The sequence below is a fragment of the Barbatula barbatula genome (assembly GCF_947034865.1).
Source record: "Barbatula barbatula genome assembly, chromosome: 25".
NCBI lineage: Eukaryota > Metazoa > Chordata > Actinopteri > Cypriniformes > Nemacheilidae > Barbatula > Barbatula barbatula.
Window position 1 is genome coordinate 13,111,760 of NC_136788.1, and position 27,698 is coordinate 13,139,457.

Consider the following 27,698-nt stretch of genomic DNA (forward strand, 5'->3'; position numbering starts at 1 on the left):
GGCTTCGTCGTCAGCAGAGAGAGGCGAGGCGGACCACGAGCGCGGATATCTCTCAAGGAAATAGCGAAAAACGAGACATTCACCTCTCAGTAACTCCGATCTCCTGGATTGTGAGTATTGAAAATGCAGCCCGCCTGGTCGAAATTGAAAAGTTAGAGATGGAGCTGAATGGGGAGCTTGGGGAGGAAGGGTCCGCCTGATGTGTATGGACATCACCGAGCACGCGTCTTTGTGAGACTTGCACGACATCACTGAAAGGATTTGCTCAGTGTAACTGTTCAACTGGTTCGCTGTTTATTGATCGTTTCACAGAACTGCGCCGTTTCTGGCTTTAGAGCACCGCTTTCACTATAGAAAGGGAACGATTTGAATGACATTTGCATGCGCGAGGCTGCGTTAGATGCGATTTTCAAGCCAGGTGTTTCTGCGCGCCGCTGTTTTTGAGCGCGTTCGCTCGAGTGAATAAGAAACATCTTATTATTTTCGCGGTACGCATGCGTTCTGATAGAAATGAAAGGAGAGCCACGATTTCTCGAGATGCGCTGCAATGAAAGCATTTGTAGTTTAGCTCACGTGTATCTTTTTGCATATATTTCATTCAGGATTTCTCTTGCAAAATAGCTTAGTATTGAGAAATCGGGTTTAGTATTCTGGTTTGGATAAGTGTGGTGTATAGTTAGTTTAAGTCGTTGGTGAAGGTGGTGTAGGAGTCGGTGTTTCTTCTACAGTACTACACAACCTGTCACTTAAGTACAAAAATATATTTGTATATTAATTAATGATCTAGTAGCACATGCTTATGTCATCAAAGTCACGATCTTATAGCTTTTCAATAATAAATAGATCACGAGACTGAATGGGGCGGGGTCAGGCGCCTCAACGGTGGATACGGGGTCCCATTTTCCAACCCGTTTGTTTACTAATTGATTTAGATGTTAATGGATGCCACTTCTGATGCTTAACCCAAAAGCATGGAACTCTGTAGCCGGTCCAGTTTTTCCTAAACTTCACTCTTGATAGATTGCCGTGGCTTGGCCAATAAACCTCATGTTCCTTTCAGATTTATAGTGGGCCACTTTACCTTGAAGAGCCTCGCAAGATAGGCAGTTATCCAAGTCACGACAGTGGGCGAGGTAATATGTGGTCACTGGTTTTGAAATGAGAAATGACGCAGTGATAATCAAACTCAGCAGGTTGTTTCCTCTCAGAATATGCTGAGGTTTCTTTTTTTGAGGCATTTGAATGCTATACAATGGCGAAAAAAATCACAACACGTGTCAAAGTCTCTAGTCGGCGTGCCAAAATGGCCATCAAGAAATGTTTGAATAGCCCTTTAGTAATTATGCTGAAGCCATTAGAGGAACAGCTGAGAGCAGCGTGTAATATGCTTCTTAAGTGCTGAAACGTATGATACATTTAATCTGTCTGAGATGGAAGCTACAACATAAATCTATTTTCTTTCTATACACTGGATGAATCTTCAAGAGTAAATCAGGAACTGACTATTAGTCCGTGTAGAAAAGAATTTGGGCCATCTTTGTTACTGCTAAAAGTTTGCAAAATGAGATCTAGACATTAATGAAATACAGTCTTCTCCTCTAGAAAAATGGACTGAACGTATTGATTACTAGCACTTAGAGTTATATGCATATTTCCTATACTCTACCACAGGAAAGAAAACGTACACAGAGATCTAAAATTCAGTTTAGCTCCACTGTTCAGTCTCAGCCGTAAATGGAAGTGCCTAAAAATCTGTCAACAACCATCCCATGTAGCAGCAGTGTAGTGCGATAGTGACGTGACGGTCTATTTTTAGGTCTGTAGTTGTGGGACAGGTCAACAGATGTTGCACTAGGGGTGTTTCAGGCCAGATATAGGACAGGGACAGCACAAGGCATCAGATTGTGTGTATTTGTGTTTTGGACAGTTTGTTCAGGTTCATTCAGAACTGTGCTGAATTTCAAAGATGCTTTTGTGTATTGAATGACACGCTGGACTGTTTTCTGCCCTGCTTGTTTTCTCCCGCTGCAAGGGGCTGAAGCAATGTTTGCACATGGAAATGTAGTGGACCAATATATTTACAAATACATAAAGGCTTAGAGACGCACGATTTTAATTTAGTCTAAAAACATTTGCAGTGCCTTTTTTGTTTGAGGCTGCTGGTTCTGTGTACACTATGGAAACCACATACCGGTATCTTTACGGTGATATTAAAACCTCCGTTACCTACGTTATAGTTACCAGAGGGACCATAGAGGAAAAAAGTTTTTTATTATTATTTTTCTGGACTTTTTTACTGAAAGTCAACACAGTAGAGAATAATAATGACAAGAAAAAGGACAGGGAAATGAACTTTGATTCAAACCTCGGTTGCTGCTGTAAATGTTTTATTTAGGTTGTATCACTGCCCTTTGTGTTATAGTTCTCCCAAAAATGAAAACTCTGTCATCATTTATCTCTCTTCATTTTAAAACTGTATGACTTTCTTCTGCAGAACCCAAAAGAAGATATTTTGAAGAATGTTGTTTACCGGCACCCATTCACGTGCTTTGGTTTTGTGGCTATACAATAGAAGTGAATGGGTGTCGGTGCTGTTCAGTTACCAACTTTCTTCAAGATACCATCTTTTGTGTTCTACAGAAGAAAGAAAGTCATACAGGTTTGACGGTGAACTATCCCTATGAAATATGTTAACGAAAATGTTAAAATACATCAAGGTTTCTGAGGTTTGGTTTTAAGCACATGGGTCAGAAAAAAGTTATTAACTTTGTATAAAAACAATAGAAACCGATGGAAAGTCACCACCGTGACGAAGACACACACATTCGTGTCTGTCCGAGCTGATGCTGGCAGTGCTCTTCGAACAGACTGTGTGAACATGGAGAGATTAGATGTCCTCTGCTGGTACACAGGGAAATATGAATACAACGAGAGAGGATTTGCTTTTTGTTCAGTTAATCTGCCGGAGCAGTGTGATATGTTCGTGTGTGTGTCATTGTAGGTCATTTACAGAACATTGGGTCTTTGGTTTAACACTACCTAGCCAACCATCCATTAACGGATTGACAGGCATTTTATGAAGGGATATGTTATTTTGATATAAGATCACTTCATCTGTGCTGTAATGATGATGATGTTGATCCTAACAATAATTATGTGAACCACTTACAGTGTTTGAGGAATAGTGCGTGCTGCTATTATAAAATATATGTTTACGTGACGCCGTGATGTCAGAGTGTTGTTACTTTGTGGTTGCTAAGCTGTTTATAAAATGGTTGCTTACCCGCCTATGTGAATTTATTTCAGCCATCATGCATCCAACAATATTTCCTGCAAATACACATCTACTGTATCCCTTGTGATTAGGACCCATGGTTTACGTTCTCTAACTGTACCTCCGTCGCTATTTAAGGACTGTGGTTCTGGGAGAACCTCCAGTTAAGAGACTCCAGCTGAGAGACGCCGGTCGTGGGTGTGCACTCAAGGCCGTGACTGTTGTAAGATTACAGAGGACGCTTTGGTTCTGAACCACCCTAATGCACCGTGTGCTTTCCGTCAGGGACCAGCAAGCCCACGGATGGGGTCTGTCATTACCTGCAGGACAGGAGCTGACTTCAAACAGATAACAGAGGAGCTTTTCTGAAATGTGCGAGTGTGCAGGTTGGGTTTTAAAATGTGTGTTTGTGCATGTGGGTGTCTGGAGACATGTGGTGACCCAAAGAAGTATTTAGACCCTGAGGCCATACTGGAAAAATTTTTTTTATTGCATTAGATAATAAAATCATGAACCAGGTGGATATAAAAGCATATTTTTATCACAACTTAACTATTATGTATTACAAAATAACCAGATTGACCCCTAAATTGATTATTAGTGGATGCCTTAAGTGCTTTGTGTCTTCATTTTGAACTTGAATAGACCTATTTTTCTTCATTTTAATGACATTAATTTGGCTTTAAAACACATTTTGGAGCCCCTGCAAGTGTGTCACACATGTTAGTGTGTTGGTGTGCATGTTATGGAACTCTGTGTCCTGCTTCTTTATGGATGTTGTGACATATGGATGTTAATGTGGGTTGCCGTGATGCCGGGCAGCAGGAGATGGTGCAGGGGCTAAGGTGCTGTCACAGAACTTGTTCTGATCAGCAGGACAAAGAAAAGAACAGGTGGACTGTCAACTTCCTGCTGGGACTCTCTCTCTCTCTCTCTCTCTCTCTCTCTCTCTCTCTCTCACTCACTCTGTGTGTAATGAACTATTGGTCACCTCTTTTTCCTTAGCCTTACTGGTGTAGTGTGAGTGTCAGGCGGTTTTCCATGGCAACTCTCTTCTTGTATCCTCCCCTATTCTGTACTAAGCTCTATAGACAATGATGTCTCTTTCTACTCGTCTGAGATGTGATAAGTATTAAAAGAACAGGTGCTCTCAAAGCACATCAGCACTGACTTTCTCAAAGTTGAAATACTCTAGTAACTTTATAGTGTTTTTTTTCTATTGTTTATTAAACTTATGTTCTATTTTAAAGTTCCAATTTATCAAATCTAGTACGGTTGCAAAAATCTTGATATTCTTAATTGTGTCTGAGCATGACCATGTCAAAAATGTTAATCACAGTGAATTTTTTTTTAAATACTATAAAGATCCAGTGTATGAAAATTAGTTTTTGCGTCTTTGCCGAATGAGAAAACATGCGAAACGAGCTCTGTAGAGCAGTTTGTCCTTTTAGGGCTATACTGTAGAGACAAGGGAACCCCCAGTTTGTGTCATGTTTATGATATCAGTTTTCGTTTTGAATGTTGGCCATATTACAGTGACTAGGATTGAAGCACACATATTGAATCAATAAGGCTTAAGCAAATGAATCATTTGCATGTCAGCTCAAGAACATTTGGATGAAATGTTTGATTGTGGCTTGTTGTGGTTTGTGTTTCCTTCCCGTGAATGTTTAGATGATACTGTGATGACTGAATACATGACCCAGCAGATCTACTACAAATGCAGAGACGTTATTTACACTATATAGCAAAAAGTATCATTAGTTGTCAACCTGGAGAATACATAACAAGTCGATGTTAAATCTACGTACTATGTCCCTAGAGAAAGTACGAATTTATATTTATGAATTGTATCTTTTGTCTTTTGTTCATACTTTATGTGTGCTTTAGGCAGGTCAGGATTTATTGATTTTTGAGTCTTTTCATTCAGAGCCAAAGTCCAGAAGCAATTTGTATTTGCGCGGGTCACATAGAGTCACGCGTACAGATGGAAAAAAGAGAGCTGGAGAGTGATGAAACCGGTGGAGTAAGACAAACGGGTCAAAAGACAACAGGGAAAATATCACTGGCTCAAGGGGAAGGGTTATACTGCTAGACTCAGTGTGGTACATCTAGTAGTGTTTGGGCGACGTCTGTGTGTGTGATGCGCCTTATTGATCTGACATGATCTAGATTTCACTGTATATTTAGAGCAAACACCCTGTAGACAAGGGGGCCCATATGGGCCAACGGCCCAGAGCATGATGGGTAAACCTGAACCATCATCATAATCCTCTGCCGTCATTGTACAAGCCAAATGATCTGTGGATAGCGGTCTTAATTCATTTATAAGTGTCATGATTCTGCCTGCTCTTGTCTTGGTTTTCTGGTCTAGGGGCAGAATCATGACAGACCCACGTGTTTTATGTGGAGAGAAACATATTATGGTCAATCAGGATATAATATGCGTTCTCTCCAGTCTCGTCATTTGGCCCTGCCCCTCTCGTTCCATAGCTTTCCTCCTGTGTCGCATTACCCACTCCTGCCCGTCGTTATCTCCTTTGTTAGTCTCCCTATATAATACCCTCTTGTCCATTGTCTTGTGCTGGTTGATTGTACATGTTTCCTGCACCATAGGTAGAGTTATTTGGTCATGTCAAGTTCTGGTCTGATTAATGTTAAGTTACCTAGTGTTTTGTTATTTTTTCCCCTTGTGGGAAGTGATTGTTTTTGGTTTTTGTTTCTTGTGAAGTTAGTGTTTTCCCCATCGAGGGTGTTTTTGTTGTTTGATTGAAGTCTTGTTAAACCCCTTCATCTCCGCTGCCTTGCAATTGGGTTCTCCCCTGAGATCTCTCCTCGAGATCCGTGACAATAAGCAAACATGCACATGCAACTACGATTTGAGATGGGATTAATGTAGAAATAAATGTTCAGAAAACCTGTATGACTTTATTCTGCAGAACACAAAAGAAGATATTTTGAAGAACGTTGATAACCAAACAACAGTAGACTCTATTGACTTCCATTGTACGGACACGAAACCAAAAGACATTTCTCAAAATATCGTCTTTTGTGTTCCACAGAGGGTGAATAAAGGATGGGGTGGATCATCCCTCAACATTTTTAGCATGCAGTGACATAAAAGCTGTGAAAAAGTGCATTAAGCAATATTTCCAAGGCAAAACCCATTGGCAGCTTACACTGACTGTTTCAAATGTCAACAGGAAACAGGGTCATTAAATCAGTGGTTAAACATTATAGTCATGTGAGTCATGTGTCAGAGGCTCTTTTAAAACATTATATGTGAACAAAGGTGACCATAGTAGTTGAAAACAGCTGTAGACTACAGTGCATGTAAAAAGTGTTAATACCTTTTGTTTCTAAAGGCACAGTGAGAAACATCTAAAAAGTCCGATTTTAATAGCACGTTGCCCCTCGTCGTCCATCCCACACACACTTCTGCCCTCAAACAATCTTCTGTCTGTCTTGCCCCCGGATGCCACTCAATCTTGCAACCGCCCGCGCAGTAAAAGCAGCCGTCACCTTGTGTAAGCAGGTGTCAGCGACTCTGGCTGAGTAATGGTTGCTCCGCACTGAATGAAAGTGCTGGCAGAACCACACTGCGTTAGGAAGGGAGATAATTGTGATGATTATTCCGGCACTGACATGAAATCATTTTAACTGCATTTAAAATCAGATAAGACACAGTGTAGGGTAAAACCTCTACATAGTGGGGCAAGCTAGACTTCAGTTGTCTTGAATTCATTACTTGTGTTTGCTGTTGCAGTATTACATTTTTAACATCATCTCACCTAGCTGACTTCGAAAGATGAATATTTTAGAGGTTAATTTGTTTTAGGCTAGTATGCAAGAGCCTAGACAAACCCTGGTAACCACATTTGCTTAAAAAAGCATGCCTTAGCAACTGCATTGCAATGTGAAATTGCTACATTTTCGTTTACGGTGCAGGTGTTTGCCAAATGCATAAACGCATATGTAAAACAGACCATAGTAAAGTTAGCGATCGATTGCCAGATTGATTCGGTTTAAGTGTATTGATAAAAAAAGGATTAGGAAGGCAGTTGTAATCTACCCAAAGATGTGTTTCATCGATTGGCATCTGAAACATGATTTATCTACAACCCAGAGAAAATAGCATTGGATTCAATTATATTATGAGAACTTTTTTCAATGCACAAACTGGATCTAATTGTGGAAATACTCAAGAGATGCGGTTATCTTATTTAAATTCATGAATAGAGCTAAATGAGCGTTTCTTGTAGTTGTACCGAGTTTCATTATCACCCTGTGTGAAAGAAGTGTTGTCATTATGGGCCTTAAAGATACTCGCCTGGTTATTGTCCCTTTTCAATCCAATGCATTTTTAAGTTTAAAGCGTTGTGATTGCTTGTATATCACATGTGCTTTGCCACAATGTTTATCTAAGATTTATTTAAAAATATGTTTATTTGATGTTGGTACGTTTAAAATAGATTGCAATGCTAAACAGATGCTTTTTATGAGATAAACAAGACAAAATCTTACAATTACTTTACATATTTAAGGAACTTTTAAAACGCTATTCAAAGAACAGAAACGTTGTTGATTATTCAATGTTTAATTTGCTTTGGAAGAGTAAATAACTTTCATCTGACAGCTCAATATTTAATCATTATTTTAAAAGCAGATTAATTTCTTATCTGTTATGTTAACTTATATGTGGATCTGGTGAGCAAAAAATTAATTTCTTATGTGTGTTTGTGTGTGTGTGTGTGTGTGCTTGTGTGTGTTGTATTGACCAGACTGACAGACAACAGCATCACTGCCCATGAGTGAGCGCAGTGGCGTCACCATGGCAACAACTCCCTTGAGTGTGCTTAGTGCAGTGTCACTCTCTCACTCTAGCACACACACTAACAAACACGCACACACACAAACGAAAGAGCACAACTTGCACAGGAAATTAAAGGATGAGATTGGAGGGGTAAGAGATTCAGATAACAATTTACCTAAAGTCCGTGTTAATGTTTTAAACACCTGTAGCAGCCTTTTTTTAAAGCACTTTTTGGACTTTTGTCAGATTAGATACCTGTTCACACCAAGACTGATAAATACTGTATAACGATAATAATATTAGCGTCCACACCAACACAAAATAACGTTACGTTTATTCTGAGCTTGTGTGCTGTAGGTTAATGTTTTACATGTGCGAGCCCTTTAAATTTGATGCATTTTGATCGCCCGTCAATGATTTATTGTTTATCAGTTGGAGAAAATGCTCTGAAAGTAAACCTGACCATATTGTTTCTCTGAAGCGCTATTGTTAAGGTTGTGGTGTGTACTCTGCTATTCTCTTACATTAACAAAGATTTTGTAAGCTTCATATTTATCATCCTTTGTGTGAACGGGATTTAACCTAAAACTTACAACAACCCAACTTTGGTACCTATAAACGGCTTCATCGAACGCATGCAATGGCCCGAACTTTCGGTAAACATTTTATCAATCTTAATTGTGTTCAATTGAATTAAAACAACCCAACAGTTATTGTTTCTTTGAAGAAGTCTACCGGAAGTTAAGTTTGGGCCACATAACTTTTGTTTATGTTGTTACTGCTGAAACCGTCTATAAACATTACTAGAATAGCCCTCAAATAGTATAATTTAAGATTAACGATGTACGTTTTCTGAAGGTTGCTTTTTTTTGAAGATGTATTTCTTTATTTTATTTAAAATGATGTATTAATAGTCTTTCTAGTTACATTAATAATGCTACATGTAATTTGTGCTGGTTAATTATGAACAATGGCTAAAATTGGGCTCCTCCCCTAACCGCACGTGATCTCACTCCAAGCTTTATGTAAAGCTTGAGAACCCTGTTTCATGCTATCTGTCTCTCTTACTGAGGACCATTAATAATGAACCAATAAAAAAGAGGCACAGTCTGGCTGATGGGTCTGCATCGATCTTTGAAGTTACCGGATACACAACCAGCCCCTCATGTACACTTATCAGCTTTATAGCACACACACTACACTACACAAACAAACAAACAAACAGAGACCTGTTCGAACGCGCACACACACAGTAAGAAAGAAGTGCCAACTGCAGCGTGTGGAACATTGACATTTTCTTGCAAGATTCCCCACATAAATGAACCTTAAACAAGTTCTTCTAAACTCTAATCCTTTCTTCAATACAAGTTTATAGTAGCTAGGAAACAGGCACAGACACTAATGTCTAATGTCTCTGTATATGTCTCCCTCTCTCGCTCTCTCTCTCTCTCTCCCCCATCTGTCCTCATGATGGAAGTTGTGATCGGTATTGATTCGCAGGTGAAGGATTTGAGTTTAAACAGATCTATAGTGGAGGCTTTCTAAACAAACCATTAGCTAACAGACGTTTGTTCTCTGTATTGCCTGTATGACAGTCTCCTGGTTATTCCTAAAGCAATATCAGAGGCAAGTTATTGAGGGCACACATAACATTAGCAGGGAAACAGACATATCAGTCTGAAAGACTACGTGAATGTGTTTCGACTGTAAAATAGCCATCTTCTGTAGCATCAACTAATTAAGTCTGATTCAGTTTGTATCTACATCAGTTGCTATAGTAATGTTTCAAGTGCCAGGAGACTTTCTCATGCAGTCGAGAGCTTTAAATGTGTGTGTTTGTGGGTGACCTGAAAGCTGCTCAGCGGTAGGTACGCGTAACCCCCCGCACATGTTTGTGTGCTCTAATGCGAGTTTATACAGCGTGCACAGCTGCAAACCAGCACACGTCAATTTGCTGCTCTTCCTTTTCCTGTTCTTGAAAGCTGACGGTCGTTTCTGTCAGTGTTGCGAGACGGCCGCACAAACTCACTGTCAAAATCAGCCCTCTCAGATGGTCTCTGCACAGTCGGTGCACCCGGACACAGATTAGGCAGCCTTGATGGATAAAACCCTGGACGTTATTACACCACAGATTGGATGTGTGTGCAGATGAGGTGAGCGTGGATGAAGGGGATTATGTGTACGTGACTCTACGTGTTTGCTGCTAATGCTTATCTGGGGTAACTACTGTTGTGTTGTGAACAGGAATACATTATTGGAGAATTTTTGAGTTTTCTTTTTGTTGATGTACGAGGGGTGTTCTCGATGCTTGAAGTCAACATCAAACGGCGTTAGCAGTCTGTTATGGTTATTTGACCCAACCATGAGTGGAAAGAACCCAGGATTGTTTAGCGTTTGGAATTGGGACATTGAATTAGACAAAATATAGATATATTTATTATATTTTAAAAACTCTCATAAATATGAAAGGTGGTTGGAGGAGTGACATCCGCCGAAAGTTGTTTAGGAGGCGGAGCCTAATGTTACATTTTGATCAAATATTACAAAAACAAGCTGTTCTCTTTAGAGTACTATGTAAAACTTTTTAACTAACACCAGGAATGCATTATACGATGCAAGATCAATTTTGATGTCATGTTGACTTGCATTGGTTTGTTTGTGAATATGAGTATGTTTACACACACACACACACACACACACACACGCACACACTCATTTTAAATCCCCAGAGCATTGTTATTTCTTCTGAGGGGGTTACAAACACAGTTATTTCTCTTTCGTCTTTGTCATATATTGTCTGATCTCACCATCTGCCTATGGCCTATACCCTCCCCCGTGGTTGATAGGTCATACGCTGTGCAATCATCCTCTAAATGTTTTATCCAACATCTTTTAGGCAATATGTATGTATTTCCTCTATTTCTATTATTTGGTCTCTCGACATCAGGGCAAAGCATCAACCCAGTTATAAACACGGTAGAAAATAGATTTTCTGATGATGTCAAGGATTGACCAACCCTCTTTGATCTCGGGTAAATCTTTTGATGATTTAGGTCAGGGGTTCAGAGCATCTGATCCGAGAGTGGCACAAAAAGGCAACCAGCATCTCAACATAAAAGAATGAGGTCGTGACTTTAAAACAAAGGTTCCTTTCTTTGACCTTTTCTTTGAAAAGCATAGGTTCCTGTATTCACGTATTAACAAAAATCTTCTTTGTTTACCATTTAAGCACGTCACTGTTTATGAGAAACAATTAAGATTCTCATTTTTGATTCTTTTAAATTAAATAATGAATTATAATCATTTTGATGTGACCCAGTCTGTGAAATTCATGCTAAAGTCTCAAAACCTAATTCTGAGATAACATTAAAGGTATCGTGTGTAGTTTTTTGGAGGATCTATTGACAGAAATACAATATAATATACATAACTATGTCTTTAGAGGTTTATAAAGACCTTACATAATGAAGCATTATGTTTTAATTACCTTAGAATGAGCTATTTCTATCTACATACACAGCGGGTCCCCTTGCATGGAAATCACCATGTTGTTTCTACAGTAGCCCTTAACGGACAAACTGCTCTACAGAACACGTTTTGTAAATACGTTATCACTTTAAGCAAAGAAGCGTATTCAAAACATCTTAGTTCTGTGTCAGCCACCGTAGTGCTTCGAAAGTGAGGGGTGGAGTGAGCCATTGGTTGCAATTCGCAACCTCACCGCCAGATACGCTAAATTTAATATACTGGACCTTTAAGTTTTTTTGACATAGTCTTATTCGGTCAATATTACGACTATCAAGATTATATTTTCAGAGAATGTTCTTCACATTACATAAAATTATTTTATGCAGAAAACTGTAAATAACAAAAATGACTTAAACTGGCATTTCACTTACTGGGTCACATATCGTAGAATAAAAACACTGGCTCTAAAATCACAAGATTTGAACACATCTGTGAGTAGGCCTACTTTTACATTCTTTGTTCAAGAAAAAGGTGAACTTAATTGGTATTTCCACATCACAAAGACGGATAATTTTCTTCTTTTCGTACAAATAATGGCCTTGATTGTCTCCCAGTGAGATTGCAGTCTAATCTTCCTCGTCTTTCCGTTTGTTTGCAATCATGAATCATGTGTCACAACCAGAAATCCATCACCACTTTAAGAAGAAACTTATTTATTATATTTTACAGTAACACCTGCACAGCGCTGGCTTTTTAAATGATAATTTGTTGCAATCAGAAGGTCACTCGGGATAATAAGCCACATCTGCTAGACCTCTGTTCTGAATATTCTAATCGCGCACATTTGAATACTGAACATTTAAAAGGTCAATTATAAGGCCATATTTTATTTATAACAAATTATATGTTGCTTAACTCAAATGGATGCAAATGCAGCTTTGTCACACAACAACAAGCTACATTTGGTGACCTGACATTGTGCCTGCTATTAAAAGCGATTATTGTTTATCACTCATTATGATTTCAGAAACGTTTAAAATGTTACCGGGATCCAATTTGTTGATTGCACATTATCCTTCACTTTCAGCTGATTGCCTGTGTATTTTGTTCCCCCTCCCTGCAGGCTCTGCGCTGAGGAGGACCTGAAGCCTTTCACGTTCCCGTACCTGGAGTATTCTGGATCTCAGGAGTTTTTTTTACATCACCATGATCAGAAATACCAGGAGATTGTAGCACTGCTGGGGAAGGAGCCCACCATACCCAGAATTCAACGTTGGACACATTGAAGCACCATGTAGTGTTTGTTTTTCCACCACAGGGGGGCGGGTTCACTTTGTAGTTCTTTTTTTGTATTATTTTTTATGTTAGGGAGTTGGTCCATAAGGTGAGCCAGAAATGGTCTTGCACACCTCTCCCTACCCCAGTGCCTTACTCAGTTGCCTGAGCCGTCTGTCTTGGGCCTTTGTTTTCCCCTGTTACTGGCTGTTGGACAGGTTGTTGGCCTCCTGCGTACCAACTTCGCTGGAGAAACGCAGGCGTTCCCAGGATCCCTGTTCCTTTTTGGTTTTGGGCGTTCTGATCTCTACTCCCTTCTACCTGGTGCTGCTACTGGCCTCTTTACCGTTCGCATTTCTCGGCTTCCTTTTATGGGCCCCACTCCAGAGCATCAGGAAACCTTACATATACTCCCATCAGAAACCTGACAAACATGGCGCCGAGCAGGGTGCAGCGGCCGGCACCGCGGCGACGCTTACCGAATGGCGTCCGCAAGGTCGCAGCTTTTGCTTTGGAAGTGCCAACGTTTGCCTGTTGCCGGATTCGCTGGCACGCTTCAATAACCTGGCGGACACTCAACGACGGGCACGGGAAGTTGGCAGACGCATCCGCAACGGTGCCAGCAGACCGCAGATCAAGATATACATCGACTCACCTACTAATACATCAATTAGCGCTGTCTCCTTTTGCAGCCTTGCCACACAGGGCTTCCGCCGCACCTCTTCTCTGGACCATCGACCCGAGCCTACAGTCACCACTGAAAGCGAAACCGAGGCGTTAACAGAGTGTCCTGTTCACCCATCAGGAGGTACGAGCTCAGACTGCCCCATTCACAACACCGGAGCCCAGAATTCTGCCGAGTGTCCTCTTCACCCCAATGGAGAAGAACATGCAGATTGCCCGGTTCACCAGTCTGCAGACTCAAACGCCTCCAGCGAGTGTCCAGTGCATAGCAACATCACCCAGAACTCCGAAGACTGTCCTCTCCATCCAGCCGGAGTGCAAATCAGCATTACCTCCCCTGATTCTGAACCGGCCCATGGTGAAAAGGGAAACCATCAAGACGGGGATACAGGAAGCCTCGAAAGCCGCACAGCTTCCAGGGAATCCCTGGTTCGATTTCATGCGGCTGATGGAGGCATATCGCCCAATAACACTCTTTCACAACACCGCACATCAGTGTTCAAACGACCCGTCGGGCGCAAGCGGCGCCACGGGGATGACAGCTTCGACCACGAGATCTCCGCCTTCTTCCCAGCCAACCTGGATTTCCTGTGTCTACAGGAAGTGTTTGACAGGCGGGCTACAGACAGACTCAGGAGGCAGCTGCACCGCTACTTCCCCTATGTGCTGAGCGATGTGGGACGCTATGGCTGGAAAGGCTGTTGCTCTCGCTTCAAGTTCTTGAACAGTGGGCTGCTGTTGGCCAGTCGCTACCCTATTTTAGACGCCCGTTATGAGTGTTTCCCCAATGGGCGTAGTGAGGATGCATTGGCAGCTAAGGGAGTTCTTTTTGCCAAGGTGAGTTTGTTTACAGTACACCGTAGCTTTGTTTCATATCATAATGTAACGCATTACTATTGATTAAAATGTCCTTGCATTTATTATGTAGAGCAGGGCTATTTGAAGCTACATCGATTTTTAATCCAGATAAATTTGAAAAGGTTGTTGGTGGCCATCCAGAAGCGGATTTGAATAGCCTGAAATACAGTTTATTGGAGTTAATCGGTTCCATCCTTCAATGGAGAAAGAAGTGTTTAATATACACCAAACAGTTCATATTGATTACCAATTTGCCTTCTTTATTCAATTTTATATTTAATATGGTAAAATAATCGATTTCACTAATACTGAAATCAGAAGTTAGAGCCTGTGCGTAAAGGCTGTGCTTTATGGCAAATGTTCCCTGTAGTCTAAGTTGGACTGATGGTTGGAGTGAACACAAACATTCTGAATAATTAACCACTAGTCCTTTGTAGCCCAAAGGGCCTGTTTGAAACACTCATATATCATGCCTTCAGAAACGCACACCCTCCTCTCGCGGTTAAAGCTTGGTCGATACAGTGCAGCTGGATTATATATGGCCCTAATGGGGCTGTGCACGTATGCTGAAAATGTAGTATAACTTTACTCTGAAACAATGTGTGTCTGTTTCTCACAGTGTGCCTTTTATTGAGGCTAGCCTTCTCAGTATGAGCCAAACATTATGGTTCATTGTGGAGACACAAAGCCGAATATGTATGCATTAGTTGACAGATTATAGATAAAAGGGATAGTTCAGCCAAATATTTAATTCTGTCATCATTTGTACACCAACATGTTGTTTAAAACCTGTATATGACTCTTTCTCCTGTGAAACACAAAACAAGATATTTAGAAAAATGTCTCAGTGGTTTTGTGTACATACAATGCAAGCCAATGGAGGCCAATGTTGTATGTTTAGCAATGTTCTTCAAAATATCTTCTTTTGTGTTCTGAAAAAGAAAAAATGTCAAACTGGTTTTAGGATTCAGATAGTATTACTCTATCTCTGTACGGCAGCCAATGATGGCCAAGCTCCAAACCAGATCTCCTTTCCCTTCGAAAGGGTAAGAGGCCAGCCATCATTATATGTCAAACAAAGCTACTTGTTAAATATTGAACGCTTTACACAAAGAGACAACAAGTTAATGTCTTTGGCCTGTACAAGTGCTTACTGAAGATATTCTTACTTGAATTGAGGTTCAATCCATCCACTTTGACAGGACTTATTGACTCCCTTTGGATACATCTCAAAGCTCCTGCCCTCCTATTTGTTCAGGTGTAGCCTGAACTGTAGAATAGGATTGTGATCCAGTCCCGAAAGATTGAAAATAAGAAGACAAAACTTAAAAGTAGAGTTAATGCACAGTAACGGTTTGTCTGACACATAGCAATGGAAAGTACTGCTGTGAAAGTCCCACAAGGGTGGAGCAATCGGAGCAAAACTGACAATAATGAGCTAGAAAGTTTACACTTCAGTTCTTTATGAGAAAAGGTGTCTTTGCTTTTAATTAACACCGTCAGACAGGGATGTTGCGGTCAGTGCTATTTTCTCTCTCTCTGTATCTCGCTCAATGAAGCCACTTTTTCAAACGGTGGCTCTGTACATTATTACTGTATTAAATGTATTTTCCAAAAGAAGACATACGGCTAAATATTTTACAAGTAATAAGGAAGACGAGTCAGTGTTTTATTTATTTATTTGAATGAGATAATTCACTCAAACTGCCCTGAAGACCCAATTTCACTGAGAATTTTGGCAAAAAAAAGTGATGCACTGTTAGTCATCTCAAGATCGAGAAAGATATTGTTTTTTTTTAAGTTAAAGGCGCAGTTTTTGATTTACAGCAGCCACTAGTGTTGTATTGTAGATTTGCAACGAATATCTCTGTCCATGCACGACGGTGTCCACCACAGTTCAAAAATATGTCGTCGGTTGCGACAACGCGTCTTCTCATGTTGACGCAGGTAAGAGATCATGCGGGCATTAGAAAGACTATAGAAAGAGCGATGTCTTATTTATTACAAAACATAAAAGGTCTGTGGATTTTAAGTATAAAAAGAAGGATAAAAGTCAGGCGGAGCTTGGACCTGCGTCAATATTTTAAAGACTTTTCAGCAGAGACGAGTTTGGACCTGCGGTACTCAGGCTTTTAGCGGAGATACTCATAGATATCTATGGAGATACTTTCCAGCAGAGAGACGTTGGAGAGAAAAATTGTCTAACAATCCCCCCAGATGAGGTTGCTTTGATTCGGATCAGTATGTGAGTAACATTGGTTTTCTGTTTGTGAGAACCAAGATGTTGTTGTTGATGATATATTAGCTGTGTGACGGAGCAGTTTTGAGTGTCATTGTTTATCTGTACACATCTAGATACTGGAGAGAGAGAGAGAGGAAGACGCTTTTTGTCCGTTTATGGCTGCTGTACAAAACATGGCTGCGAAGTCAATGTATGTAGGCCCGCTCTGCATATAGATATAAATAGCTTATTCTAAGGTATTACAAACATAACGGTTCATTACGTACGATCTTTATACACTTCTGAAGAAGTAGTTTTGTATATTATGTTGCATTTCTGTCAATAGATCCCGTATTGTTCCTTTAAGAAAAGCTGATCTCACAGTACCAAGAAATGTAGTTAAAAGCTTTTAGTTAGTTACTAATACTGCTTTCACCTCCACCACTGCTGTCACCAGCAAGACATCATGGGTAATAAATCAGCCTCCGATAAACAAAGACACATGAACCTGTCTAAAAAGATTTGGAAAAGGAATGAATGGAGGCAGGAAGAGAGGGTGGAATGTGTGTGGAGTGGAGATATTAATTAAAAATGTTTCCCATAGGAACGAGTGGTCCTCTGATTAAAGCCTTTCAGTATGTGCGTTCAGTCAGCTTGTTATTATTCACAAGACTTTCGAGCTCTCAACGTCAAGGGTAGAATGCAAGATGCATGCGTTCTTCTTGTTGCTTGCTAGGGATGTGTGCGTTTGCTTGCTTGTGTCATTTCACATCTTGTTACCAGTATGTTGCAATAAATGAATCACTGCAACCATACAGTATATAGTTAAGCCCTAGTACACTATATATAGTTTTGTATTCATATCATTGTTTGCAGATTTTTTTTATATTATTTCTTTTGTTGAAGCAGCTTCAATATACAGTACTTTCTTGCAAAGGATCAATATCGTATCAATCAATCATTGCAATAAAAGCGATTCCCTACATGTTGCACTGGCACAATATCATGCTTCATGATAATTCTCCCTTTTCACAATAGATAGTAGATTAAAAGGAAAGTTCATGCAAAAATATAATTACTGATCATTTCTTCACCCTCGTGTCATTCAAAACCAGTATAAGACTCTTTTTTCTGCAGAACACAAAATAAGATATTTTGAGAAATGTCTTTGTGGTTTTGTGTCTAAACAATGGAAGTCAATACAGGTTTGGAATGACATTAAGATCAGTAAACGATGAGAGAATATTTATTTCGGGTTAAAAAAAGCAGTCCTCGGCGTTAGCCATGTCTTGTTTTCTGTAATATCGGCTCAGCATTCAAGCTGCCAGTGGATTAGACGAACGAGAGGAAGTTCATTAGACTGCCAGCCTCTCTCTCTCCGTTTGTGTGTGTTTGCTGGACTTAGCGAGCAGATCTAAGAAGTCAAATAATCTTCAACCTTCTCAGAGATCCCTCGCCTGGCAGGGAAATCTAAATTAGCACACGGTTCATTATCACTTATTTGCATGTATGCGCACACACAAACCAACTCATGCACTCATGTACACTTTGACCCGATTATAAAGCGTTACGCAAGGTCACAGAAACACACTTGCACACATGCGGGAGACACGCGAAACAATTCCGCCCCTCTGAGCTCTCTGCCTCCACCGGTCCGTCAATGTAAACACACACACACACTTAGCGAAGCATGGATGCTTGAAATATTTATACGCAAGAGAGAGGGCAGAAAGATGCAGACTAGGAAGAAAACGAGGGAAATGACAGCAAAGAACGAGTTTTAGTTTCGGCCCAAGAATGAGCTCATGGCAGGAAACCACAGGCAGTCTCTCATTGATGTGATTAAATCTACCAATCACTTCTGAGAAAAAAACAATGACATTTATTATCACTCGCTGGTCAAATGCAAGTTTTGTGGAGACTGACTTTAGGGGCTGTCGTGTTTGAAGGTTGCTTTCCGTAATTTAGCTCTCAGCATTTGGAATAGATGTCCTTTTTGGGACAGTTGAATGATTTACACTGAATGGACCGTCCGGATGAACACAGTTCACAGAGGCTCCAGCGGTGAAAATGTAATACACTGTCCTTGCTTACTATTCGTGAAACAGTGCCAAGTGCACCTTGAATCAGAAATTTTAATATCATAGTTACAAAAACAAAAATGTATAAAAAAGTTTAAAGGTCCAGTGTGTGATATTTTGGAGGATCTATTGAAAAAAATGCTATATAATATACATAATATGCATACTTAAGTCACTTGCACTATTTTAGTCTAAATTATTATCTGTTCATATCCACCTGTACATTAATGTTCATAGTATATAGCCATCTGTATATATTGTTCATAGTATATACCTACTGTCATATTTTCATAGAACATTCCTACTGCAAAATATTTGTATAATCCATGCCCACTGTATTATATTCTCTCATATTGTATTCTGTATTTATTCTAACTGTATATCCTGCACTTGCTAACTGCACTTCTGGTTAGACCTAAACTACATTTCGTTACACTGTACTTGTATATGTGTAATGACAATAAAGTTGAATCTAATCTAATGAATCTAATCTAATAACTATGTCTTCAGATGTATGTAAAGACGTTATAGGTATATAGTGCCTGAATATTAAGACTAAGCGAGCAGGTGTTTTGAACAGCTCAGTGGTGTTCATGTTGTGACTGTAACCTTTTAACACCGTGCCTAGAGGACCCACGGGCAGATAAAAGGAATCCAGAATGTTATGACAGATGAGCGACGTACCGACTGTGAGAGAGATAAAAACTGCACTCCGGGTGTCGAAAGCACTTCATAAATGATTTTGCATTTCAAAGTTTTGATATGGTAAAGTCATCACGGTTTATTTTGTCTTCTCTCTTTTAGGTGCAGGTAGGACGCTCTGCTCAGGAACAGCGGGTTGTCGGATATATCACGTGTACTCATTTGCATGCTATTGAAGGTGGGTGTCTTCAATAGAGAGCACACTTTCAACATATCGTCCTGAAACCTTGGATGTCCGCATCGGCCTTTATTTTAGGAAATTGAATATTTTCAAAACCAAGTGACAAACATAATATAATAATGATACATTAATAATTAATGTAATCACGAAATATAGATTATTGCTTTTCTATTGCTTATGTCTTTTTTTACCAGGAAGATATTAAAAGATTCGATTTATATTGAGAGAGACTAGAGCTATGTCTATGAACCTGAATCTCATACTTGATATTGGGCTTTTTAAACTTTGTTACCACAGAGGACACCTTAGCAACCGCAAATAAAATGTCCCTGGCAACCACCTAGAACACTTTAGCGACTGCAAAGCGATGCCCTAAGAACCCCAGCATTGTTATGCACGTTTTGCATCATATTTTTTTACATAAATGTGAAAATCTTTACAATGTTAAAATGATTTAAAAAGTTTAAATTGCTCAAATTTTAAGTAATTATAATTTCCATAGTCTTAAATGTAAAATTACATGTTAAAATACAACTTTTTTACAAATTATTTTTAGGTTTTATTGTGTTTTTTGGAACAATACGGCCCCAAATACATAGCAAAACAAGATGCACAAACCCCCGGCATAATGAGGATCTCTGACTTGTGATGCTGAGTGAAACTGACAGGTTCCTCCGGATCTAATGCGTGGTAGCACACATCCGAGTAGATTTCCACATAATGCGATGAGTCTCAATGCACATAAAAGTCAGGCAGTGCTTATGTGTGTAAAATAAAAGGCTCCGTATTTTATCGCACATCTGACCAAATCCACACTTCACATACTGTGACATCACTGCATGTTGACCCCCCTTCACCGCTCCTCTTCCCTGCTCAGATTAATCAACGTGTCCCCCTCGCCCACAGAGTCTCCGTTTCCATAGCGACAGGCTCCTCGCGGATCCTAGCATCAGCCCTATTTAAAGCTTGCAGTCTCCAGCGCTCATTTTTTACGAAGACACTCTTGCTATTCCGGGACCCACCTACGGCTCTGTGTGTCTGCCACCCGTTCTAATAATAGAGCGAGGGCTATTTCAGGAGGGTAAATGAAACATAGGGGAAAGAGGCAGAAAGGGGAAGAAAAGGATAGCGAGACCTGATTATCCTGGAGATGATGTTGGACAGACGCTTTCGGGGACGAACGCCGCTCAGTTAATAGAAGGAGGCAGCGCCGTCTCTGGATATTCTCAAGCCCTTGTTTGCGGTCAAAGCGTGTGCGTGTTATAGAGTTCGAGCGCGGAGGTGGATTTAAGTTATCCCACTGACATACACACATGTATGTGAGTTTTCTTGACTTGAATATATTTTTGCCTCTTTTAAAGCCCATGAGATGTCAGTTATAGTTCAGGTATAACTTTGTTTCAAATGATTCTCTTGAAAGTGGTTTGAAGAAAAGAGAATAAGAGAATATATATCAATATGAAACCCTCAACTGCTTGGTATTGCGAAATAAAAACCTATATGCGGATCAAGTGTTGAGAAAACTTTCAGGTTGCATTTAAGATTCAGTTTATAGTACTTGGCAAACCTGAGCGCAATGTTTTTGCTCACCATTTCATCACATTTCTGTCTAGAAAAAAGACATTCGAATTTAAATGCGATTGAACCGTTTTCTATATTTCTCCTCATCTGCCAGAAGTTCAGAATGAGTCGCTAGGATGTGATAAACTGTAGACACCTCAGACGCTACTTCCTTACATTACACAGAAATTAATCTTGCAGATGCGTGCTACACAGCAAGTGTGTTCTCTATTAAATAAAATCCGCCATAAAATGGAATTTGTGGAATTTGTTTGATTTTGCCTTATAGTTTGTGTAAATGTCTCCCTCTCTCAGCTGATTCGTCTGTGCGGTGCGAGCAGCTAGATCTGTTACTGGAGTGGGGCTCTGACTTCAGGAGGGCCACCTCGGGGTCGGCAGATGAGGAGAAGGTTCTGGAAGATCAGGTCGCCTTTGACGTCATACTCGGAGATTTCAACTTTGACAACTGCTCCTCTGGTAAAAGAGTTTGGCCTGATAAACATCAAGTACAACCACAATCCAGCGGAAATAATACTGCGTCAAAAGCAATTCGACATTACTGTTTAAAAAAAGAACTACATTTATTAATAATTGTTTATTATTTTGATCATATTAATGATTTGGATCAAATAAGTTAAACTGTAAGATTTAATGCATGTCAGGTCTGACCAGGGCTTAATTTTACTGTAAAGATTTGACTTGATATAGTCTTGAGGTTGTGGCTCATCCAGACAGATTTTAGAACCAGATATATTCATACAATCCTTATTTTACATCTTATAAAATAGATTTGTAAATTTAAACTTGCAGGGTTTAAATTTAAATTTAAACTTGCAAGTGCAACCATTGAATTGGCTGTGTGTGACCAGAAGGAGGCAATGTAGACCTTTCTTAAAACTCTGTATATGTCTCATGCTGTTTCTCTGTTTGGTTCTCTTTTTTATTCTAGAAGATAAACTGGAACAGCAGCATTCTCTCTTCACTCAATACAAAGATCCGTGTCGTCTGGGCCCTGGAGAGGACAAACCATGGGCCCTGGGTGAGTTTAACATCAGACTATAAGTGCCTTGTTGGTGTGGTTTAAGTGGGAAGAAAGCTGGAATTGAGGTAAACATACATTAGATGAGTGGTTGACACGTGGATTATAAATTATATGAATTTACAAATGAAATCCGATGAAAAGAAATATCACATCCTTATAATTTTTTTATCCAGTTTTTTAACCTTTTGACCCTGTGGTGTGACAAACAAATGTTTGAATTGATGAAAATCAAAATCAAACAAATATTCCATTGATATAAATATAAAAATATATCAAAATGAGCAAATAGTATTTTATAGTAAATGCCTTTTTATTAAATAATTTAAGATTAAATATGTTTTACACCACTAACATAACCAAAATATCTGACATTTATAGGCTTATATATCGCTCTGTCTACTTGTGGTATTCCGATGATGTGTCATGTTCATAATTCAAATCTTAAAAATAACCCAAAATACCCAAATACTGTATATCTGAAACATTTTATTTGACTATAGTAAACTATATATTAATATTGCATATGCAAAACTATGTACGGTACAACGATACTACCATTTAAAAAATAGAGCGGCATAGCGGGTATTTTGAAGCTGTAGCATCGCGATGCTGCCGTAGCACCAGTACACCGTGAATCCCCACTTGTGACACAAAAAAACCTTTATATTAAGTTGATAAACTTAAAAATGTTGGTTTTGCTCATACATCTATGTGCCACTTGTCCAGGACATTCATCATGTAAGTGCAAACCAAGCACCCACATGCTATCCTTTTCCTAGACATCTCAAAGCCTCCACAAACATCAAGATCATCTCTTATAGCATTGCATCAGGTTGTCTCAATTTCTCTTAAGAGTTTGGAGAGGCCTCCACATCAGGGCTAAATTAGATGATTCACGGCCGTTCCCACCGTGGTCGGACACAGATGGTGCACTAGTTGAGCTGGCGGGGGACCACCGGAGAGTTGTTGCCCAGCCCCGCTTCCAAAATAGATCTAACAGAACGAAAGGTTTTTAATGGCACTTTGGATTTTAGCAGGGTGCTGCGTGTGGGGGTGTTCCACTTCTCTTTTACAGCACACCCTGTTTTTTCACCGTCCTCTGGGCTTCCCGACCTCCGAGGTGAAGATGAAATGAAAAACAAAACTATTTTTAAAAGACCTCTAGAAAAATGAGTCACTTTTGCAAAAATGTTAGTTTAGATTTGAAGCGTTTCCACGGATTGAAACATCACTTTAGATTTAAACAAAGAAAAAAAGTGATAGTTCACCCGAAAATGAAAAATCTGTATGAATTTCTTTCATACCGAACAACCGTGGTAACCATTCACTTCTACTATATGGATACAAAACCAATGCAAGTCAATAAGTACTGTCACTGTTTGGTTAACAATTTTTTTTAAATATCTTCTTTTGTGTTCTGGAGCAGAATGAACGCCACACATGTTTAAAATGACAAGGGCGTGACGAAACGATAACAGAATTTTCATTTTTGGTTGAACTATCCCATTAAACATTAGAATAAAGGATCCTGCATGACTCTGTATGGCAATGGTTATTTATCAAGTTAAAATTAAAAAACGAGGTAAAGTCCATAATAAATGTACACCAGTCATTGCAATGACAGTTTTAGATTTAGTTACGTTATTCGACAAAGAAGAAGCATTACTGTACATTACTGCAAACACAGACACTACTTTACAGACGGGATCAGATTTCTTAGAGTGTGTGTCATTTAGCTAAAAAACTGGGAAAAAAGGCAGACGTGTTCAATTCTGATAGAGCTGAAATGACAAATATCCTGGTCAGATTTTTTATACAGCAAGAATGCAAAATATGCATTGCGGTTCCAAATTCATGAAAACAAGAGTTTAAATGGTTTTCATTAATTTGATTAAATTCCCAAGACATTTTCTTTATAAAAGCATTTAATTAAAGTTCGTCATTCAGAAAGATCACCTTCATCTTAATATAGCCCTCTGGAAAGTACTGGAAGACCTCATCTGCATTCTAGAACCAGTGAAGCAGAAAGAACACAGAACAGAGTTCAGGGGGAACCTTAGAAACCTATTATGGTTATATATATCAGAAGTCCTGTTTGACTCGTAAGCTTTTCCCGTGAGCATATATTAATGGTGTGTGATACCCCGGGTGGCTCCAGTGGGTTTAGTCCCTATGGGCGTCTCTTAAAGAAATCTTAATTGCAGAAGGATGTTATATATCTCGTACATGAGTGACTTAACACTCTATTAAATAATGATACCTGTCAGACATTTCTATTTAAAATATATGCAGTGCTGTTGATGTTAAAAGGGCAAAGATGGATTGTGTCATTTAGAAGAGATGTTTGATTAAGAGGCCAATGATTTTACTACCATCAGTATACATGCATGTGTACTGTTCTCTATATATCTATGCATATATCTCCAGCTTATGTAGTAGGAAGCAATGAAAACGTTTTTCAGTATTAACTTACCCTCGTGTCATTCCAAAAATGATTGTTTCTATACTCAGAACACAAAAGAAGATATTTTGAAGAATGTTAGTTACCAAGCAACATCGGCCTCCATTGATTCTATTGTATTGACACAAAACCACAGTCATTTCTCAAAAAATATTTTGCTGTGTTCCACCGATTCTTTTGGGGTGAATTTTCCCTCTAAGAACCATTATATAAACTGTCCTGTACGTTGTGTTTGTACAGGTACACTGCTGGACACGAGCGGGCTATACGACGAAGAAGTCAGCTCACCAGAGAGTCTTCAAAAGTAGGTTGAACACACAACACCTAAAAAAATTGGCAAGGGTAGGCATTTATATTTAATTCGTCCGACAGGGTTATGGAGAATGAAGAAGGAAGAAAGGAGTACTTGGTTTTTCCCGCCAGCAAGAATCACTGCCCCAGCCAGAAGGGGCGTAAAATCCCCCTGAAGGGCAACGGCAGACGAATAGACTACATCCTTTATAGAGAGGAAGGCCTGCAGCAGGACTGGAAAGTCGTGAGTTGTGATTACAGATCAACTTCCCATATCGAGTTTCTTATGCTGATACGACTAAACACCGAGATGTGTTTAAACAAAACATTGAATTAATAATGAGATTGTACTGAATAATAATGAGAAAAGAGAAGATTAAAATATAAACTAAATGATTTGCTTCCAGATTATTTTATGTGTTTATGTTGTGCACAGTATGTTAAATTCTCTTTATGTAAAGAATACCCAGAAGACCTAAACAATGGTTTAATATGCTATTTAGAACCTTATTTTCATACTGTATTGTTGTTAGCTATGCAGTGCCATCACATGGATACGTGGTGTAATAACATGTTAGCATGTTCATTACTTCAGTTACCTTTATATAAGATAATTCATGGAGTGTTAAACTGCCATCACCAGACGATGTATGTATTTTATAGATACATGTTTTTGTTACTTTAGTACTCACTCGCGCTTTGATCTGTAAACTTCAACAGGACATAGAAGAGTTCAGCTTCATCACTCAACTGGCCGGATTGACTGACCACCTCTCGGTGGCCGCGAGACTGGTAGTGTCTACCGGAGAAGAGGAGAGTTAGAATCCAGCCATAAATTTACAAAAATATCAATGCCACGGAGAGACAGAGAGCAGTGAGTAGTAAGTAAAAACAGCAGGAGGCATTTGTCAAGCCTCCAGATGTCAGATGAGGCTCCAGTGATGGAGATGGTTGAGAGGTCGTATAAAACCATCGAGGAGATGCATCGGCTGAGAGCAGTTCACGGGCGTGCCATCCGGACCGCCGTTCTCAAATGACACAGACACGCACGTTCTGTTGTTGCCATGGATACGGACACAGTCTCACACGAAATCTACACCTGGACTGTCCGCGTTTACATCTCAATTGAAGAAGAAATCAAAAGACTGTCTCACCTCACTTCTCCAGAGCCGGCAAGGAGACGGAGGAGTTATTCTGGTGCCATGACCCGGTTGTTGCATGAAACCGTCCTGTCACACAGTATGGAAAGGACATTGACTTCTGTGTCGTTTAGAGTTAGTCCACCACGAGAGGAGACAACCTCTATGTCTATCCCTCAGCGTTCTTCAAGACCTTAGCAAAGTGTCTTTCTTTTCTAACATCTTTCTAAGGTTTCTATGGCCTCGCGTCATCTTTTTAGGGAGTTTATATACTCATGCTGAGGTTTTATTGTACCTCAGCCAACACTACTAAGTCCGTCATAAACGATTAAGCGCAAAGCTGGGATACGAAAATGTCTGAAATGTCCCGGACTGCTTACCAACTGTATACCACTGGATGTATGGATTGCCAGAAGATGCATGTGTTTCATTGCACTGCTATGTTTGTCATGGCCTGCATGTTTGACATGAAATCCCCAGGAGTTATTAACACAACCTCCACCTCTCTCTCTCTCTCTCTCTCTCTCTCTCACACACACAAAACACATTTCCCTTTGCAGTATTGCTTTGGCTCCATCACTGGAAATGGTGCCGTAAAAAGAGTCGCAGTGTTCAGTGTTTACATATTTGAGCCAAGATGGCCGTCCCCTGAAAATGTTTACACACTTATCGATTTCAGGCAACAGTACCAAAAACGGCCGATCTAACCAATCCCAGTTAAACCCACAGGGGATCCCTCTTTATTGCTTTTATACGGTCTAAAATTCCCTTTAAAGGTTGATATTATTGTTGTTATTATTCTTATTAAAATTGTTTGTAGATTATATGCTTTTTACAAATGACTACATTTCCCATAATGCATTTATTATCCGCTTTCGCTGTGTAGAGGTTCACAGCAACCTAGTGTAGAGCTCCGCCCTGTTTCAACCGTCAGACTGATTAGCCAATCAGCACGCTAGCTTAAGTTTAACCAATCACCTGGGTGATGTCACATGGGGGAATCGTAAAACCAACCCTTCACATGACTTTGTATAAAATGCAGAGTAAAGATACATCCTGTCCCCAAACACCCTTCTGGCACAATTTTCTTATTATTTTTTATATTTTATTTCATGACCTTTGATGGGATCAGTGTGCCATAAAAATGAAACCTATACGAACCTTTATAAAGGTGTTGTGGGGACCATTTTAGGTCATCTAGGTCAGTGCTTGTAGTATTTTTCCATCTTCACTATTGTAAGGGATTCAATTCAAGAGTAAGATTGTAAAAAGTAGTTTTAGAACGTAAAATGTCATCCTCCTCTTAAAATCAGGGGGTCAAAGGTCAAACAGGGAGAACTGTAGTTAAGATGCATGCAGTTAAAAACCAGAAGCTTCACCAATTGCTGTCCATTAACATCTTACTGTTATCTATATATTGTTTTGAAGACTATTAACTTGTTTTTTAGTTGTCGGTTTCTTAAAGTTTTGAGGAATGCTGCTTGTTGCAAGCTCACGGCTGGTTATGCATTTAACGGAAGAGTGAGAAGGGAACAGCTTTCTCTATGTCAGCTCTTTATGACACGTTTGGTTTTTATTAAAAATCCCCCTTTGATTCAATGTGTGTGCTTGATTATATTTATACACTTGGAAGACACCTTCGTTTTAA

General features: G+C 39.6%; 1 protein-coding gene across 2 annotated transcripts; it reads left to right on the forward strand.

Annotated features, from left to right (window-relative positions):
* smpd3 (sphingomyelin phosphodiesterase 3) lies at positions 1–27,647 on the forward strand. Of its 2 annotated transcripts, none has more exons than XM_079450108.1 (8): positions 1–110; positions 12,679–14,351; positions 19,479–19,554; positions 21,433–21,594; positions 22,067–22,156; positions 24,861–24,924; positions 24,993–25,155; positions 25,632–27,647. In XM_079450108.1, exons 2-8 carry the CDS (start codon positions 12,951–12,953, stop codon positions 25,731–25,733), a joined length of 2,058 nt encoding a protein of 685 aa, XP_079306234.1. In that variant the 5' UTR covers positions 1–110; positions 12,679–12,950; the 3' UTR covers positions 25,734–27,647. The 2 variants fall into 2 exon arrangements, with proteins under 2 accessions (XP_079306234.1, XP_079306233.1); XM_079450107.1 differs by lacking the exon at positions 1–110 and adding an exon at positions 10,062–10,240.
* The last annotated feature ends 51 nt before the right edge of the window (positions 27,648–27,698 follow it).